This window comes from Mytilus trossulus, chromosome 14, assembly GCF_036588685.1.
Source record: "Mytilus trossulus isolate FHL-02 chromosome 14, PNRI_Mtr1.1.1.hap1, whole genome shotgun sequence".
Lineage (NCBI taxonomy): Eukaryota > Metazoa > Mollusca > Bivalvia > Mytilida > Mytilidae > Mytilus > Mytilus trossulus.
Window position 1 is genome coordinate 43,802,738 of NC_086386.1, and position 19,294 is coordinate 43,822,031.

Here is a 19,294-nt window from a genome sequence, read left to right on the forward strand (position 1 = left end):
TTGGTACTTTTTGTCACAGCGGAAGGACTTTTTTTTCAGGATGTCAAGATTGGTACTTAATTTTTGTCAAATTTTGTGAATTCTGGATTTACACTTTTCTGGACTAAACATGGGCATTATAATGATTATTTTTTTGGAATCAAAGAAAGAATGCATTATTGATTCAGCAATTCTGGATTCAGTGTTAATTTTTCCAGGATGACTCCCCTCCTGCTCTGCTAATGAACTATTTGGCATTAAATTTTATTTGCTTTTACACATTTTCGAGGAATGACTTAGAAGAGGGAAAGAAACCTGTGAAGAATTATAATACTTGACAGAAAACATTTTTAGTAATTTTGACATGGGCAAATGATGAAATATCAAAATTACTAAACACTCAAATAGTATTTTTTCCTGCAGATAATTGATACTTATTAATAAAAGTAAATATATTAATTTTCGTATCCATAAAAAAAGATAATTTGCATTTAGCATTGTTATAGTTTAATTGATACCTATATTTTTTTTACCTGGCATTCCATGAAGGACATATAATGATAAGTGGCGGATCCAGAAATTTTCATAAGCGGAGGTCCACTGACTGCCTAAGAGAGGGCCTGCTCTGGTTATGCTTCAGTGATTTCATATATAATCAACTAAATTTTTCTTAGAAAGGGGGGGGGGGGGTCGTCCTGTAAATCCACATCTGATGACCTCTAGATGTCTTGATACTCCTTTACTGTTGGGTTGCTGCTTTGTCAATGTTTACTTCACACTTTTATCTATTTATTTACATGTGAAAGAGAGGCTTTAAAGAAGGTATAGATTCAGATCTATTTACTCAAGGTCATCTGTTGGACACCTCTTTAGGTTACAAGAGCGCAATTATTTGTTTACGTTTTATTGGCAAGTTTTTTACCCCAAGATGGTACTCAGAATAGAATCCTATACGGCTTCTGATTGGTTGATACAGGATTGGAATTACATTTAATCGAAAGCTTATTCAATTAGGTTTAAAAATTGCCGAAAATCATATTCACATTTTACGAAGTATAGAAAATATCTTCAATTTCTGCACGTCGGAGCCATTAAAAATATGCCTTTTTCATTAAGCGAAAAAAGTAGACGATTTTTTTCAACTGCATTTTAGGTCAATTTGAGCCACATGACCCTATATTTTTTTTTGGTTGTAATGCAAAACTGGTATTTCTAGTAACAGGAACTGCCACCCGTTTTTCCCTAGTTTGTGTAGTCTTCGAGAAAAAAAATACGGAACACTAGTGGTATCCTATGGAAAATGCATTACGAATAATTGCGCTCTTGTAACCTATACATCTCCTCTTCAAACTGAATAAATTCTTTTTGATAAATGACAAATCAAAAGGGTGATATTGTGTTGTTAAAAAGTTACACTTTTAAGTTCTTTTAATGTGTATCTAAATCAAAAAGAAGATAGAGAAAAATATTTACATTTGTGATTTAAAAGGTAAATCAAATATTTCATTGTAAAAGGTGGGTGATTACATCACAAATGCGTTTTCATTTAACAAATTTTTATTGATATTTAATTTGCATATTATTTCATAGATATTTTCAATTAAATCTCTTCCATGCAATCTCTATTCTACATATGAAATTTTTCATCTTTTAATGTTTTTAAATACAATCATTGACATAAACTAGCTTGTTAACTTAAGAATTGATAATGTTTGGCAGACTTCAGTAATACATCTAAGATCAGATCAAATGCAATGATAGATTTTGTTTTCTATTATTGGTTTTGTTTGATAAAACTGGAAGGACAACTCTAAATCTAACATGATTTTTTTCCTATTCACAGACATTGACTATTTACACTAGTTTTAGTTTATTTGAATACTTTTTCACCTGTCACCTTTAACTGCATAATTCTATCAATTTATGACTAAATTTCCCATGCAGTCTAAATTTGTTCTTTCACAATCCAAATATATAAAACCTTGTAAAGGAAAAAGGAGATTTATTGTCGCAATAATCCCCGGTTAGAACAATTTTAGCTGTGCTTGTAAAGTTAACCCTGTATAATACTGATATGGTACACACACAATGTTTATGTTGTCATAAGTTTATAAGTGCAGGATTTCCTTTTTAAGGCCTCAGATACAAAGTACTTGTATCATACATATATATACTATCATATGGATTTAACAAAAGGATGGTGTAGTAAAATCTGTCAAATTTTAGTTGTCATCGAAAATGGATAAGATGGATAGTTTATTGAAATCATTTTATTGTGAATTAAAACAGGTTAGTGACATCACTCTATACCATTGGAGAGAATGCATGCGATTTTACTAAAACTGCATTTTTTTTGGTCGAAGTAAGCTTAATCTGTTTTCATCCACATAGATGAGTCACATCTATCTCAAGTACTGCAATTTAATTTATCTAATTTAAATAATTATACTGAGTGCATATAGATTGAGACATGTAATTTGGCTTACAGGTCAATTTATATATCTGCTGTAACTGCATCCCTTGAGATATTGTATTCTCACTCATTAAGGCCTAGTAAGCTTTCTGTCACAGTCAAACAGATTCATATCCAGTTTCTGAGAGATAGTCACTATGGAAAGACAGTTCTGCTAAAGTGCAGGAATATTTCGCATCCGAGATCCATAATTAAAAAAAGTGAAAATTACAAGTGTTGCATAATTTTTGCATTTTTTTAATGGGTATCACATATTTGTCTGATAAATGGAATTATTTTTCTTTTAATTAATAACATACCCATTGTAAGTGAGAGTTTGACAGTTTGTGAATAAAATGCCTTTAATTCTTATTACATAACTGGTAAATCATTATAACATAAAGTCTTCAATAAAGGAGGACTTATAATAGCAATTCTTTTGATTGAGTAAATTTCTCATAATGTTGTAATTTTGACATTACATATATTACGTGCAGTTTAGTGGTTGTCATTTGTTTACACAAACTATAAATCTCAGATGATTCACTGCATTCTGTTCCTCTCTTTATTATGGGAGGAGGTGGGGTGGTCACAGCCTTGTATTGCTCAAATCTTTGATATTCATTGAATCTGGAACATTCAGTGTTTTCAATTATGAAATCGATTGAGTGATTAATGTTTAATGACTTAATTTAACAGCTAATATTACAGAAAAAAACCAATAAAATATGCTAATAAAATCTGTCTTATATCTAAACTAATACCCTTGTGGTGGTTTTTAATGTGTCAGCTCTCAAGGTCACTGTAAGTCTCCAGGAAGACATGTCAATTAAAATCCCACCTATACACAGGATAGGTTTACTCCAAAGTAGACCAGTCTTGCTCTTACTCATAACTGGTTAACATAGTAACAACTAGTCAGAAATCTTTCTGATGTCTGATAGTATTTTATAGACTTGCTTGGGTTATGGTTCCAGCAAGTTCTAACAATAGCTTTCAGAACAGAAAAATCAGGGACAATAAAGCAGTAAATATTGATGCTAATATCTTGTTCAAGCTCACTAAGCTGTGTATCAAAACCCAAATGTCCAGCAATCTATGCAAGCAAGGTACCTCCAGACTACAGATGAATTTACTGTTTGTATACAAATGTGTAGGAGACTCTTTTTTTAGTTGTATGTTTCAATAAGCAGATGATTAAAAGTTCTTGTACCTCTTTAGGTAACTTAACGAAAAAAGTTAATGATTCTATCTTGTATTGTTTGAATAACTTTTTCTGTCAAGTGTAAAATGTACCAGCTGTTCATGGTATTTTTCATAGCTTGTTTATAGCTTTTTTAATTGTAAGCATAATTGTCTTTTAAATCATAATAAATTGGTGTAATTGAATAAGCAATATAGAAAAAAAGGATGTAAGTTTAAGGTTTGAATTGAGTCAGGATTAGGTATAAAGTTCTATTTTAATTTTGCTCATTTTTACCTGACCTCCTGCAATTTTTGTACAATTCACTAAAACAAAAATGTTAATAAAAATTTTAAGTAGGCATGTATTAAAATGCATGAAAAACAAGAATGTATCTCACAGTTTTTTAAAAGGGGGCTCCAACTTGGGATAAAAGGAGGGGGTTCCAATCATAAGCAATTTCATTTTAAAAAAAGGGGGTTTCCAACAAACCAACCTCTCCTCAGATCCGCCACTGAAATATAGGGTAGGAAAGAAAATATCAAACAACATTTTTGTTTTGCCTTAAAAAGAAAAGACAGGATTTTGATTCCTGTGGCCTCAATTTACAGTTATAAATACCAAATAGAGTAATGCTTTACATATAAATATTGAATTATCTCCCTTAGATGATCTGATAAATCAGATAGTTAATCATGACAGGATACAGGTGTGTCCAGGTGTTAGGGAAAATCCAATGTGTAATCAAACTAAATTAGAATGTTAAATAACTAAAGTCATGCTTCTAAAATTAAAATGAAATATATATATAGAACTTGAAACCTAGGATTTGTAATCTTTAAATACTATACAAATTCTTGTTGAAACAAAACCATTGTGTAAATTGGAATTTGATGAGTTGAAATTAAAAATAATTGTCCTTGATAACGGAATACAATTGTGTTGTCCCATTAAATAATAAACTTAATAGTTTGTTTATAGACAGTTTAAATCCACTTCAAATTTGACAAATAATGTCATCCGTTATTCATTTTAATAATATGAATAGTAACGATACTTAATTCTTACTTGACAAAAGATAGGCTTTACGGTACTTTATTTTGTATAAAATACTTATTTCTGTGGAGTAATTGTAACTTTTAAATTCCTGCTCAAACAATGCCAACAGAGGCCAATTTAGCCCCCCTTTTTTGTGGCAAACATTTGGTTTATTATTTAGAGAATCACTGATAATGACTCTTAAGTGGTCCCCTCTTAGGCAGTCAATAGGTCCCCTCTTATGAAAATATCTGGATCGCCACTGGCCAATTACTTGTTTTTGTATATAGTATTTCCCTTCAGAATTATTTTTAAAGTATTTTAAGTTTGAAATATTATTGGCTAAATATTCAATGATATTACAAAATAACTACTTTGATAAATTTGTCATGTGCAAAATGGTAGTGTTTTGTTATTGTCATAAAATTTTCTGTTCACCAGTCTCCCTTTTCTAAGTGTCATTCCTAATCAATTTTTGTAAGTGGATGAGGACTTTTATTTTTCTAAATACCCTAAATATATATAAACATGCATTCTTTGTATTCTATTCTTTTGATGTCAAAAAAAATATCTTCTGGGTTTTTATTTTTTTTGCACAACAAAGACTTTTGTCAACTGTGTCTAATCTACACAAATCTTTTTAATCATAGATAACGGATGCTCTTTTTAAAAAAAAAATCTTTTTTAAGGTTGCAAAATTATTACAATTTTTATAAGTAGGTATTTTCAGATTCTGTTAGAAACATGATGATCAACATTGATTGGCTGTTTGCATAACTTACATGTAATGGGTGCAGGGGCAGATCCAGCCATTTTCAAAGGGGGGCGGGGGTCCCAACCCTCATTAAAAGGAGTGGGGTTTCCAACCATATTTTCCCATTCAAATGCATTGATAACATAAAAGAAATGGAGGGGGGGTGGGGTTTCAACCCAAAATCACCCACTGGGGGTACAATTTATTGTCAAATTATGGTAAATGTGGAATTTTACTATTAACATGAATTATACCAGAAGTTGTTATTTTGCTTTGGTCAATAAACGTCTAAAGAAATTTAAACATTGAATGCTTAATATTTGGCAAAAGTTTGTTGTGTTTTGGCAAACATTAATATCCTTGATTGCAAAATAACATAGATGTGTGCTATCATTTAGTCAGCTTGAGAATTACAGTGGTGGATCAACAAATTTCATAAATGGGGTTGGGGGAGGGGGTGTTAGGGGATTACAAAAGGGTGTGCACTGACTGCTACACCCTGTCCCCCTAAATAAGCCTCTGAATTAAGATATCAGTTTAAGGAACTGGACTTTGAGTACATTAGTCATTGTAAACAATTTTTGTTGAAAACTTGGAAAACCAAGGTGTGTAATGGCTAAGTTTAGAAGGTTGTAAATAAGAAAACATAATGTTATTTTGCAATAGTAAAAGTCATTTGTAAGTTTCACTTAAAGCGTCCCTGTGCAAGAAAAAAGTAAGCATATATATATGTTATTCAAGTTCTAACAATTAATCCATCTGATAAAGGACTGAAAAGCAATTCAGTTTAATACAAAAATATTTTCTTTCATTGAATTTTGAAGCGTTTTTTTTTTTTTTTTTTTTTTTAGATCTTTCAAAATTTTATGGAAAAAATAATATTATAGACATGAAATTGTGTTTAAATTATTGTAGCATAAAACTTTCTGCTTTATTTGTTGTCATGGAGGTACATGCTGGATGGACAATTATGTTTAACATGTGACTGTTGCTTACTCATCATTGAAAGGAAAGGAGATTAAGACACATTATGGGTTTAATTTCTTCCCGAAAATTCATTGAAAATTAAATTGAACTCTGTTATGTAGGTTTTATGAAAATGTTTACAAGTTTTAGGATGCATCTTGAGAGAGAATATGTTAATACAGTTATTGTGTCATAAGTTGCAAGCTATCCAACTGATATAATTTCAGGAATATTAATGTTCTTCATTAGTCTAACGCACAAGTGTTAGCCAAAATTAATTTTTGTCAGCAAGAATATATACATATAGTATATTTTTCAGTAAAACGGTCTTTTCATGACTTAATAAAATATGATTATTATACAAATATTGAAGCTAGCTTATAGTCCAAATTAAACAAAAAATAGTATAATTTCTTGGACATTAAGGGCTTTCTAAATATAGGGCACCTTCTGTTCATGTTAGTTTCTCAACCCTAAGGTATTTGGTGGGATTCATGTTGCTCAGTCTATAGTTTTCTCAGAGGCGGATTTAGGGGGGGGCCAGGGGGGCCTGGGCCCCCCCTTATTGGGAAAAAATTTGGTTGCTTTTATAGGGAATCACTGAAGCGTGACTGGAGTGGGCCCCCTCTTAGGTCAGTCAGTGGGCCCCCACTTATGAAAATTTCTGGATCCGCCACTGTTTCTGTGTAGAGTTTAGTGAACTTGTTTGTCTTTTCATACCAGTAATTTATGTTTTTTCCATGGCATTGTCATTTTCTCTTGAAGTATGAGTTTTGAATGTTCCCATCCTATCTTAAACTTCTTTTTACTTTTTGTAAAATTCAAATGGATTTTTGATTACTTTTATCTGAAAATTAAAATGTGTTGAAACATGGATAGTGAAACTCTCTCTTTTCTGACATGTTGATCATAGATATTGTCTGATAAGATACATGGAAAATTAAACAATTTGATGCTTCTAAAAACCTTTCAGCAGCACCTTGATATTTCAAGTGTAATCTAATTACTTAATGTTAGCAGTGGCTTTTCAGTAAGAAAAAACAATTTGCAAATTAAAAAAAAAATTGCTAAAAAAATGAATTCATAAACTTAGATAAATCCAGTGATGAAGTATCATAGCTTTGAAGTGAAACGACTCAATTTGAATAATTTATAGCAAAGATATTCCTTTTCAGGAACATTTTGGCTATAAATACAACACTAATTGCCTCACCCTAAAAATAGTCATTATATTAACACAGAAAACCCTCTCTGTGCTTATATCTTATTGGACAAAGGTTGTGCTCTCTTTTACTCAGTCAAAAATGTAAGTCAGTCATATTTTTGGGCTATTACTTTAAATTATCGCGCTTTGTTTGTTAATGAAATTTGTTTATCTTGATACAAAGTTTCAGCAAATCCAGTCAATAATCTATAATTTCAAAAATTGTAATGTATTAATAGGCTTAAAATGCATCCAATATGTAAAGAAGATAAATTATTTGCATGTATATTAACTACTTATTTATTGTACATTTAAATTGATATTTGATAATTGTAACAGATAACTATGGGAATTTTATAGGTACAGTGCATCATAAGCCTATGAAGGCTGGCTGACATAAAATATTGTTTCATAATTGTATCATAATGTTATATCAGGCTGCACTTTAATAAAACAATATATATATATGTATATATTAAATTACAAACTACATGTATTTTGGGATATTTTATGTCTTTATGAATCACTTTTTTTTAAGTGTGCCTCTTATTGACATAAAAAGATACTTGAACTATCAATAAAACACAGATGGTGTACAGGTTTGATAAACCAGATTAAAGTAAATAAAATTATATATGTCAGTCATGGAAGACCAATATTGGACATGTTAAAATACCAGTTTACTTTGAAAATATAGATTCTTTTTCATGTATCAAAAGAGGCCAAAATTGGTTCATTCTCAGTATTCAGTTAGCCTCATAAAAGTTGCATAGTTTTTATGATTTTTAATGTATGCTGAATAAGTGGATGTAACTAGCTTTTACTGAGAATAATTAATCAATTAGAAAAAAATATTAGTATTTTGTAATTTGTTATCTTGATCAGCAGGGGCCTACCCAGCCATTTAAAAAAAATGGGGGGGGGGGGGGGGGTGTTCCCAAACCAAAACAAAGGGGGGTTCCAACTATATGTCCCCATTCAAATGCATTGATCATCCCAAAAAAAGAGGGGGTTCCAACCCAGAACCCTCCCCCTGGATCCGCCACTGCTCAGCTAAATCTGTTTATTTTCAGTATATATGTACCAAGAAGGTTTTTAATTTAGTGCAAAAAATGATACACTGTTGAGATTGAGCATCATATTGCTTGTAAATAATACAAAAATACTTTATATTTTTTGTTTTATTATATCATTTTTATATCCATATAACCATAAAATCTGTCTTTTAAAGAGCAATCTCTATTCCAAGCTTGGTGATATGTGGATACATATATAGTGGATATACATATCAAAAGCTTTTGTTTTAGATCCCATCTCATTTGAAAATAAAAGGAATAATTCATCTTTATACTGGTATATCTACTGAGTCAAATAAAGAATTGAAACTAGACTTCAGCTTGAACTTAATACAAGCATTTTACCATTGTTCCCTATTTCAATTGATAATCTCTAATCTTGAAATAAAATATTCAGAAAGGCCTAAGTTACAGGGTATGTGTCCTATATAGGAGGACCTATATTGCATAGGCATTAAATATCGGGAAATATTGTTTTATCTGATTTTTTTATATTTTCAAATAACAAGAGGGCCAGTATTGGTGCTTTTTCCTTCTGAGATGTTAGTATTTCTCTTAAATGTTGCATAATAACACTTTACATTAGTATTGTTTTTAAGAAGTTTACTTAGTTTTTATCATAAATGTTGTATAACATATTTGAACTCTAATTGTCTATGAATATGAAAGTGGATGTGACCAGATTTTACTGGGAATAAATAAATTAAAATGATAACATATTTTTAATTTATTATCTGATCTGTTGCTGTTTAATTTTGTGATTTTATCTGGCAAATACATATAATGAATACATAGGGGCGGATCCAGCCATTTTAAAAAAGGGGGGTTCCAATCACATGTTCCCATTCAAATACATTTATCGTCCAAAAAAAGGGGGGTTCCAACCCCCAGAACCTCCCCTCTGGATCCGCGCCTGATACAAAACAACTGATGGAGCCACGCAACGACGCCTATCTAATATTATTGTTTTGTTACCCCAACTTTGGGCTACTGAGCATTTTAACTGTCTCATATTAAGAACAAGCATCATGCAAGGTTTTTTTTATTTTCATGCCTTTGCAATTTTTTATTTTAATTATCATAAATGATGATATAAATATTTACTAAACTTTAAATTAACAAATATGTATGCGATAATGCAATTTTACTTATAAAATAAACTTTTCAATTGAAATAAGATTAATTTGTATGATTGTATTATAGTGGAAAAACATTCTGAGCAAAACACCTTTTATTATTTTTTTTAATCATTTTTTCTAAATAATGGGAGATAACACAAGTTTTCATTATGGACATATAAATTGTCTGTAAAATTTTGTACTGACATTTATCAAGATGAATTAACCTTTATACACAAGACAATTAGATATTTCAAGATTAACTTCCAATAGAATTTGGGTATGCATGAGTAATGAATTTCTTTCTCATAACGTTTTTAATTTATTTGAAATAATTTTGTGTAATTTGAATTAGTATCTCGGAGAATTTTATCAATTCAGGATTGCCCTAGGAAGGATACAGTTTGATATTACATGTAGGTTTGGAGGAAGGATCAATATATTAAACAGGAAAATGTGTACCTACACAATAACAGTTGTGTCCACAATATATAATAATAATATGGCAAGTTTTCCTCCTGCTGGGGATGTATGTAGGAAGATAGGACAGAATTGTACTATGATTTAAGATAAAAAGCAGTTGTTTTTTTTAGTATTAAATAACACTTGATCAATTTCATGTATTTGGTTCCTGGATTCACCTTTTGACACCAGAAGAGTGAAGTCATAAAACTTTACGCAGTGCTCAGAGCACAAAAATCATTCTTGAAACGTAAAATCCAGTATTTTGATTGGTTGATTCTTGAGTCTGAGTACAAATATCCTGCTCAAAAGTTTCATAACTGCAAGGCCAGGAACTGGGGCCCTGTCTGGCCAAGCGATCTAAGTAATTAAACAACTGCATCACTAGCCCGTGACAAAGACTGATGTAATGATCTCAATCCCTGCACATGACATGTGCACTCTACTCCAATCTTAATTATTAAAGATCTTCAGTTTTCCTGTCCAAGGTCTGTGGTCCTCTCTTAAAAACACAGGCTTCCCCTAATAAAAAAAAATGAAATAGCCAGTAGTGCTCACCTGGCAGTTGCTGATCCAGGGGGAGGGTTATGGGGAATGGATCCCCCTTTTTAAAATAACTGGATTCGCCACTGCCTGAAACACTCAAACTCAATCATTCAAAAGTCAGGGATGTATAAATTTTATGAGCTTTTATTTGAATTGCATGAAGCCTAATTTTAAATCTAAAAGAGGATCATCATTTTAAAGCATTCTGTTTGACAAATTATTTTCAATGCATTCAAAGTCATTTTGTTGCATTATAAGCATCAGTGCTGGAATGTTCCAATCAGTGATAACATTAGCTAAATTGTCAGTACATCTCATTTTCATTTTTATGAATGAACTAGCTATTGCAGTGACAATATTCTATCGTTTGCATTGATTAATGATTCATTGGTAAAAAAAACTGAGCTCAGGAAGATTCATAGTCCTAATGGAACATAGAACATTGTATTTTATTTGATTTCTATAATCACATGGCTAACATGTCAACTAAATACTCTAAGCTTATATATATAGGACACAGGGGATCAATTCTTTAGTAAAAACTACATCTGTCTGATAGTTGTATTACTTCATAGTGGGTCTCATTGGGGTCTAAGCGTGACACGGGATTGTCGATTTTATGTAAGCATGATACGTGATAGTAAAATTATTGTGTCGTGAAAACGGGAAATTAGGTCTAGCGGGACCCGGGGAAATGATGAAAAAATGAGATTTGCTTAAGCACATAGTTTAAGCGGGATACGGGAATCTAAAAAAACAGTAAACGGGATCCGGGATCGAAACCCCCCAATGAAACCCCCTTCATATGAGAAAGCTTTGAACGTCAGACTGATGCATGCAGGCAGCAGAGGGCATATTACATGCCATGTTTGTGATTCACATAACTGGATTGATAAACATTTCACCAAAAAATATTTTAGCTTTTCTATTGAATGCTGTATTTTTTTTCTTCAAAATAATTCATGAGACCAATAACTACTACATGTACTGTGAGAATGCTATTCCACAAATGATTAAAAGGTGTAAAAAGGCGATTTCTTAAAAGTTTTTAAGAGGTTTCAAAAGGAAAAAATGTGACTTTTATAGCAATATTTGTTCTGAAATGAAAAAAAAAATTATTATAAGACACTTGAAATTTTGGTTGTCTTGGTTAGAGTAAACATGTGCATCTTATAAGGCCTTGATGCCCTCTAATTTTAAACCTCATTAATCTCAATGGAAGTGATGTAAAACTTTTATTTGCAGAGATATATATACATTTTACATATATGATGTAAGTATCGTAAAAAATACTGTAGTAACTTTAAATTATCAGTCAGACAGTGGTTGAAACTGAACTCCATACATATACAGATTTTAAAAGCCTTTTGCTGGAACATGATCCTAAAATATTTTACATTTAATATTTTAAGTTTTAATAACATTTTTCTCTTTAAAAAACTAGTTCAAAGCATTACATGTTGTATTATGATAAAAATGTTTCCTTAATTGTAGATAGTTTTTCCTTTTTATTGAAATCAATATCTTGAGAATTGTATGTGGTATTATAAAGGCAAAAAATCGTCTTTCCTTTTAATATTGTTTTAGGTTGTGCGGTTGTGTCACACATACATGCAAATGTTGCATATTTATCTATTATGAGTATACAGAGATCTTGGGTGTATATAATCTATCTGTTTCCTAAGAAAGGCGAATGTGTGAAAAAATTTAACGAACAAAGAAAACATTTTTGTTGAGTTATTTTTATATCATAAATAGGGTAATTCCCTTTTCAATTACATGTTTTGAAAGTGAGGAAATCTAAATCTCTGTTATTATCATAATTTGCGAGTTCTTTAACTATGGGATTTTGCTTGCCATGCAATTGATGCCTAATGATGCAGAACTAGGGAAATTAAATGTCGAAAAAAAATCTAAAATTAATTCTATTGAAAGATATTTAAAGTTTCGTCACATCAGCAAACATTAAAGCAGTTGTAGCTTTCTTAAATAAGGAAAATTATCAGTAGGAAAGAGATCTACAAATCAGTCAAATAAATATCTTATGCTTACATAAGATTACTTGCCATTGAGTGACCATTTTTATTCCAAATTTTATCTGCACAAAATTTTGGAGGACAAAGAATATTTTAAAAATACCGCAGCAAAATCAATGAACATGACAAGATCTATACACAGCCAACAAACAAATGGAAGTTTTTAACGACCTCGACTGGCTATAATACAGCCCTTGCAGGGTCAGTTACACAAAGTTATCAGTCAACTACTTATAGGAGTTATTGCCCTTGAGTGATGATTTTCTTCCTGTATTAACAGAAATGATCAGCAGGTTATAAGATATTCTTTGAAGGAGGCAACATGGACTGAATTAAACTCATAGCATTATTTTGCCCTTTAATGATGAGTTTTTCTCATAGAAGTGGTTTTTTTTTGGCAGAAACTAGTAGATAGAGGGAAATTGAAAAGCATAAAAAAATAGCATTTCCTATGTTGTGTTGCTAAGTCTTTAGTTTTCTATGTTGTGTCTTAGGTATTATTGTATGTCTGTTTGTCTTTTTCTTTTTTAGCCAGTGGTGATCTCCTTGTTAATGAACTTACCAATGTGGATCTTGATTTAAGTAGGGCACTGAGGACTGCTTTGTTTTGGTCAAAAAGATCTAGTTAAGGTTTTAGGATCCAGGTTTGTTACACTTGGATTCACTTGATTGAAGGAAATTTTAAAAGTACCTACAGTTGTTCATCTAATTAATAATTCAATTTAAACTCTAAATATTGAAACATAATTTAACTCAATTATTAATATAGAATAAATATTTAAATTTCCTATAGACTTTATGTGCAAATTTTACCAGAAATATCATGGGAAATGATTTGATGCACGTAATTAAAGTCCCTGTTTTCAAAAGCTTGACTATAATTGAGCTTAGTTAAATGAGTATTTGAAGTTTGATGTAATGATGCATCTGAAGTTAGATATTTAAAGTTTAAAACCTGGGATTTATATGATGACATAGTTTTACAGCTCTTTTTAAAGATACAAATATATAATAAAAGTTTATTGATATTGGACTGGTAAATGTTTAAGTGATTGGTGGGTGTGCCCTAAGGTAGCATATGATAACTTACATGTTAGAGGAGTTTTTGTTGACTAGAGAGATGAGTCCATGTTGTATCATATTAGATGAAAACTGAACCTTGAGTGAAGTCATGCGGGACATTCATAATATTCATGACATTTTTTGGTGATTTTGACAGATTATATTTGCCTATGTGTCAGGTCAGATCTGGGTATACTAGTTGTAGCATTATACATCAAGAATTTAGGATATGTAAGAAAGTTGTTTGGATTTTTACCTGTGCAAAATATTATTTTTGATTTGTTACTTTTTGTTGAATTGTTACGATTATAAACAAGTGTGAGATTTTCCCAGGATATTTTTCCTTTACCTGAGGGTTTTAAAGACTGTAAAATATAGTGATTGGATAAGGAGTATCACTTCTAAAGGTAAGAGCCAAGTACTATGACACTGCATTCTTGAATCTATTGTTTGAATTATTTTAATTTGCATGCAGCCAAGGTCTGCTAAACAATGCATTTATTTTCAAGGCCGTCTGTCAGCAGTATTGCACTTACGTGCAAACTTTTTTTTAATTCCTTTTTTCTTTCATTTTGGCTTGATCTTACTTATTTTTAACTGAATAATATCACTTTGAAGTCCTTCATCCATTAGGTATATCAAGAATGTGCTCACAAATGTAATTGTACTCAGGACATGCACTTACTAAGGCATACATATCATGGAAGGGTTTCTCTCTTTAACTCGTGTGTTGATCAGTACAGGTCAGTCGTTACAAAGGCATACATGTCAAGGAAGGGTTTGTTTCTTGCTCATGTGTTGAGTTACATTCACTCAATACAGGCATACACGTCGTGGAAGGGTTTCTGTCTTGCTACATGCACTTACATTCATTCAGTTGTTTCACTGGCACTCATACCACATCTTCTCATATCTATGTCATGGAAGAGTTTCTCTCTTGCTCAGATGCTGGCTCTATATACAGGTTTCAACCATTTGACAATTTCTCATTGAATGTAAAGGCACCTTAACCTCCACAGAAACAAGATCCATACATTTATGCAAATAGATATAATGATGATGAACCTTGGCCCAATTATCAAACCTAAAATATAAATAGTACAATCATACAGTTGTCTCATTGGCACTCATACCACATCTTCTTATATCTATGATGTACAACCTATATAGCTTAAGCGTTGAACTTTCCTCAGGTCAGTTTTTAAGCTTTCACTATGAAAGCTTTTCAACAAAAGATTTAGCCTAAATATTTGAAGCGGTAAGGGTAAATATTTTGAACTAGATTCTGCCAAATACAGGATACCATAAGGTTTTTATCCTCTACATTATAAGGTCATTAATTGAGAGCACTTATTACTGTATACATGAATGTGTACTTTAAATTTACTTTATGCAGTTAGAAAAATCAATTTACCTTGTGCAGTTAGAAAAAAAGTATATACATTTGTACCAGTTAATTCTCAAGGGTTCAATCAGTTAGACCTCCCCAAAAGACAAAGTGACAAACAACAATCCATAATACATTACACAGTGGCTAATCCAAAGGGGGGATCCAGGGGTTGGCCGATCAACACATTTGAGTGGGAACATATAGTTGGAACCCCCATTTTTTTGGCCAATCAACACATTTGAGTGGGAACATATAGTTGGAACCCCCATTTTTTTGGCCAATCAACACATTTGAGTGGGAACATATAGTTGGAACCCCCTTTTTTTTGGCCGATCAAAACATTTGAATGTGAGCATATAGTTGGAACCCCCTTTTTCTTGGCCGATCAAAACATTTGAATGTGAGCATATAGTTGGAACCCCCTTTTTTTTTGGCCATATATAATCAACACATTTGAATGGGAGCATATAGTTGGAACCCCCTTTTTTTGGCCGATCAACACATTTTAATTGGAGCATATAGTTGGAACCCCCCTTTACTCTGGGTTTGGAACCCCCCTTTTTGAGATAGCTGGATCCCCCCCCCTCCCTGTTTCACAAAAAAATAATATTCTATTATTCTGAGGCCCACTTAAAACCACAGTTCATATGCTCTGGATTTAACAATGTTTAAATTCCAGTTTTCATTTTGGTTGGACTAGAATAGATGCTTGTATTCTTATTACTTAGCTTCCAAATGAAGTAAAATTATGATGTAAGTGCTTAACATTGATAATTTTAAGCTGAAACTTTTCTTACAAATTGTACTTTTCTGAAAAGGATGTTTGTTTTTTTTTAGGCATTTTTATTTAGGTTTTTCGACATAATTTGCATAACTATAATAAATGTATTTTGACATTAATTTTTGACATTACAATGCATTTACTAATAATAGGATTGTATCATGGTTTTGTTAAACGTAATAGTAGAAAGATATTTGAAAGGAAGATCAAATTGTTTTTATTGCAAAGATCCTGTTATGAATAATAGCCTTAAGATAAAAATATTGCGACGTATTAATATTGAATATTCTAGTTTAAATCTTTCCATAATTATAACCATGTCACATATATTACCTAAGTTTACAAACATTTATTTTCTTATAATTATTAAGAAAAATATATGTTTAAAAATTAAGTGACTATATATATGACATAAGACACCCACATGACTCAGAGATATGCTTCGTTGATTGTTCTTAGTCCTATATATTTCAATTATGTAAAAGGTATTTTCCCACCTTTGAAGCTGTTTTATATTATTATTTGGCAACATTAAAAAGTATTGATTTAACTTATCTATGTTAAGGAAAACTTCTTTCAAGGTCACATGATCAGAGGTATGATTAGACAACATGTACTCTGTGCGACAATTTTCCCTTCAATTTCGTCTTTAAAAACTTTCAAGGTCATTGTACCTATTGTTTTATTGATAGAGCTCTCGAGATAGAGCTATCTGTAAACCAAACAAATATTCCTCCATTTTCTACTATAATAAAACAAATAACTGTTATTTGCAAAGGTACTGAATTGGTAGTTTAGATAGTTATGTAGTGCACTTTCTTTGCAAATTTTTTCCTTCAATTTCGTTTTTAAAAAGTTTTCAAGGTCATAGTTTCTCTTGCTGTATTATTGATAGATTTATCTGTAAACCCCTCAAACATTCCTGTGTTTTGTACTATAATATATAGTAGAATCCTATTGAAAACAAGACAACTAACAGCTAGTTGGGATTTAATTGTTTGCATGTAGCCAGTAATTTAAATATTTACTTAAAAGATCATCTTTTAAATAACTTGTGTATGGTTAATTTTGTGGGTGTATTATTGAAAACTATCTATGGTTCAAAGGTGGACAGTTTGAAAAAGATGTAGATCTTATTTATATATATAAGAATGCACTTATTTGTGCAGCTGGATTAGAACATGCAATGGAGGTAAAGTAATACTGTTTTTGTCCATGTATTTATTATCTTTTCATTACAATACATGCATAATTGAATGTTACACTTTGCACCTAAGATTGAAGTCAATTTTCATTAGCAAAGGCAGCTTAATATTACATCTTAAGAATACATGAAATTGTTTCGAAAACAGTCTCAGCCTTTCGATAGGGCTTTAAACTAAAGTGCATTTTAAATTTATTCCTGTCCTTTGATGAAATTGTTTCAATACATAGTTTTGATTTAGACAGATTTGCAATTTGTGCAACCAAGCAAAAATCTGTTTCTGTGGTTGGCCAGGTTTTTCACTTTCAAGTTCATTTTTTGTGTGTAAAGATTGCTTATATTGACTGTAACAATATGCATAGACTTCAAAACCTATGTAATAAGTATATTCTTACATGCAGATTATACCAAACTAAGTTGCTTAGACAATTGTTCTTTGTTGAGCAGTTTATATACTGCTGTATTAGAACTTTTTTTTGTCAAATGTATGAATATAATTTAATAGTAGATAAAACAATTTTTGAATAAAATTTTGTCATATTTATCCTAATTATGATATTAGTAAAGTATCTTTATTTACTTAATATGTTCTAGCTTGTTTCTACCAGTCGACTAAAGAATTTGACACTATTTCACTTTACAATTTATCACCGAATTGTAAAATCAGAATTTATATTCATCTTATATGGACATCAATTAGATAGTTTTATTTACAAACAATTTGTCCCACCATCAATGAAGTTTAAATTAAACCATGATTGTAAATACATTTTTACAACCCCCTCTTCACCTGGATAGAGGTAAATTGTAAAGGTATAAATTATCACTTTTATTGTATTTCTGACTGGGTTTCTATTTATTATTGTATAAGAGGGTTTGACTTTTGAGTCATTACACATCTGCGGTGTACGTGCATTTATGTGAATAAAAAGGAGATGTCAGGTATAATATGCCAATGATACAACAACCAGAACATATATTTTTAAAAGAGATATATTCAAAAAGTCACTTTTATAATTTAAAACGATGTGAAAAGTGAAATAAAGGTTTTTAGGCTCGAAAAGGTAACACTTTCACCTATTTTCTTAGCATGAAAAAATTAGATCTGAAATAGTTAGAACTGGCAACTTAAATTTGCACAAAAAATAACACAGTTTAACTGTCCTGGCTTTAGACTATTTTAGGTTAACACATTTTAAGACCTTATTTTGCCCCACTTATGCCCCACCTACGATAGTAGAGGGGCATTATGTTTTCTGGTCTGTGCCTCCGTTCGTTCGTTCGTTCGTTTGTCTGTGCGTCCGTCTGTACGTTCTTTCGTCCCGCTTCAGGTTAAAGTTTTTGGTCGAGGTAGTTTTTGATGAAGTTGAAGTCCAATCAATTTGAAACTTAGTACACATGTTCCTCAGATCTTTCTAATTTTAATGCCAAATTATAGTTTTGACCCCAATTACATGGTCCACTGAACATAGAAAATGATAGTGCGAAGTTCAGGTTAAAGTTTTTGGTCAAGGTAGTTTTTGATGAAGTTTTGAAACTTAGTACACACGTTCCCTATGACATGATTTTTTTAATTTTAATTCCAAATTAAAGTTCTGACCACAATTTTCACGGTCCACTGAACACAGAAAATGATAGTGCGAGTGGGGCATCCGTGTACTATGGACACATTCTTGTTTTTTAAAATAACATAGCAATCCATATCTAATGCACATGCATTTTGAAAATGGTTATATAGTCTATTACATTGATTAATTCAGAGATAATAAGAACTTGGTTAATTGGCCTTTGAAGCTAAAACTGTCTGTCTATTTAAACCCTAAAAGGATTTACTTAACATCTACGGAATATTTTGACAATAGTATTTGAAGTATGTGTATCTGATTATGTAAAATAGATAATTCTTTTATCTGTGAGGGTGTATAGATACCCTCGCGATAACAAAGACCAAACAAATGGTTGTTTTATAGTCGTGTGAGGATGTTATTTCTTTATGTTTAGGTTTTTTAAAGTCGTGTGCGTAGATATGATTAGCTAAGATTT

At 31.2% G+C, this 19,294-nt stretch overlaps 1 protein-coding gene across 3 annotated transcripts in view; it reads left to right on the forward strand.

The window, feature by feature from the left end:
* The first annotated feature begins 2,128 nt into the window (after positions 1-2,128).
* LOC134698137 (ETS-related transcription factor Elf-2-like) overlaps positions 2,129-19,294 on the forward strand; it is an 88,655-nt gene continuing 71,489 nt past the window's right edge. For 2 of the 3 annotated variants that reach the window (XM_063560429.1, XM_063560430.1), the window contains exon 1: positions 2,129-2,268. In XM_063560429.1, the coding sequence (XP_063416499.1) occupies positions 2,218-2,268 (51 nt within the window). In that variant the 5' untranslated portion in view covers positions 2,129-2,217. Of the gene's footprint in view, positions 2,269-14,007; positions 14,284-19,294 lie in introns of those variants that run through there. The other variant, XM_063560431.1, reaches the window with a different exon arrangement.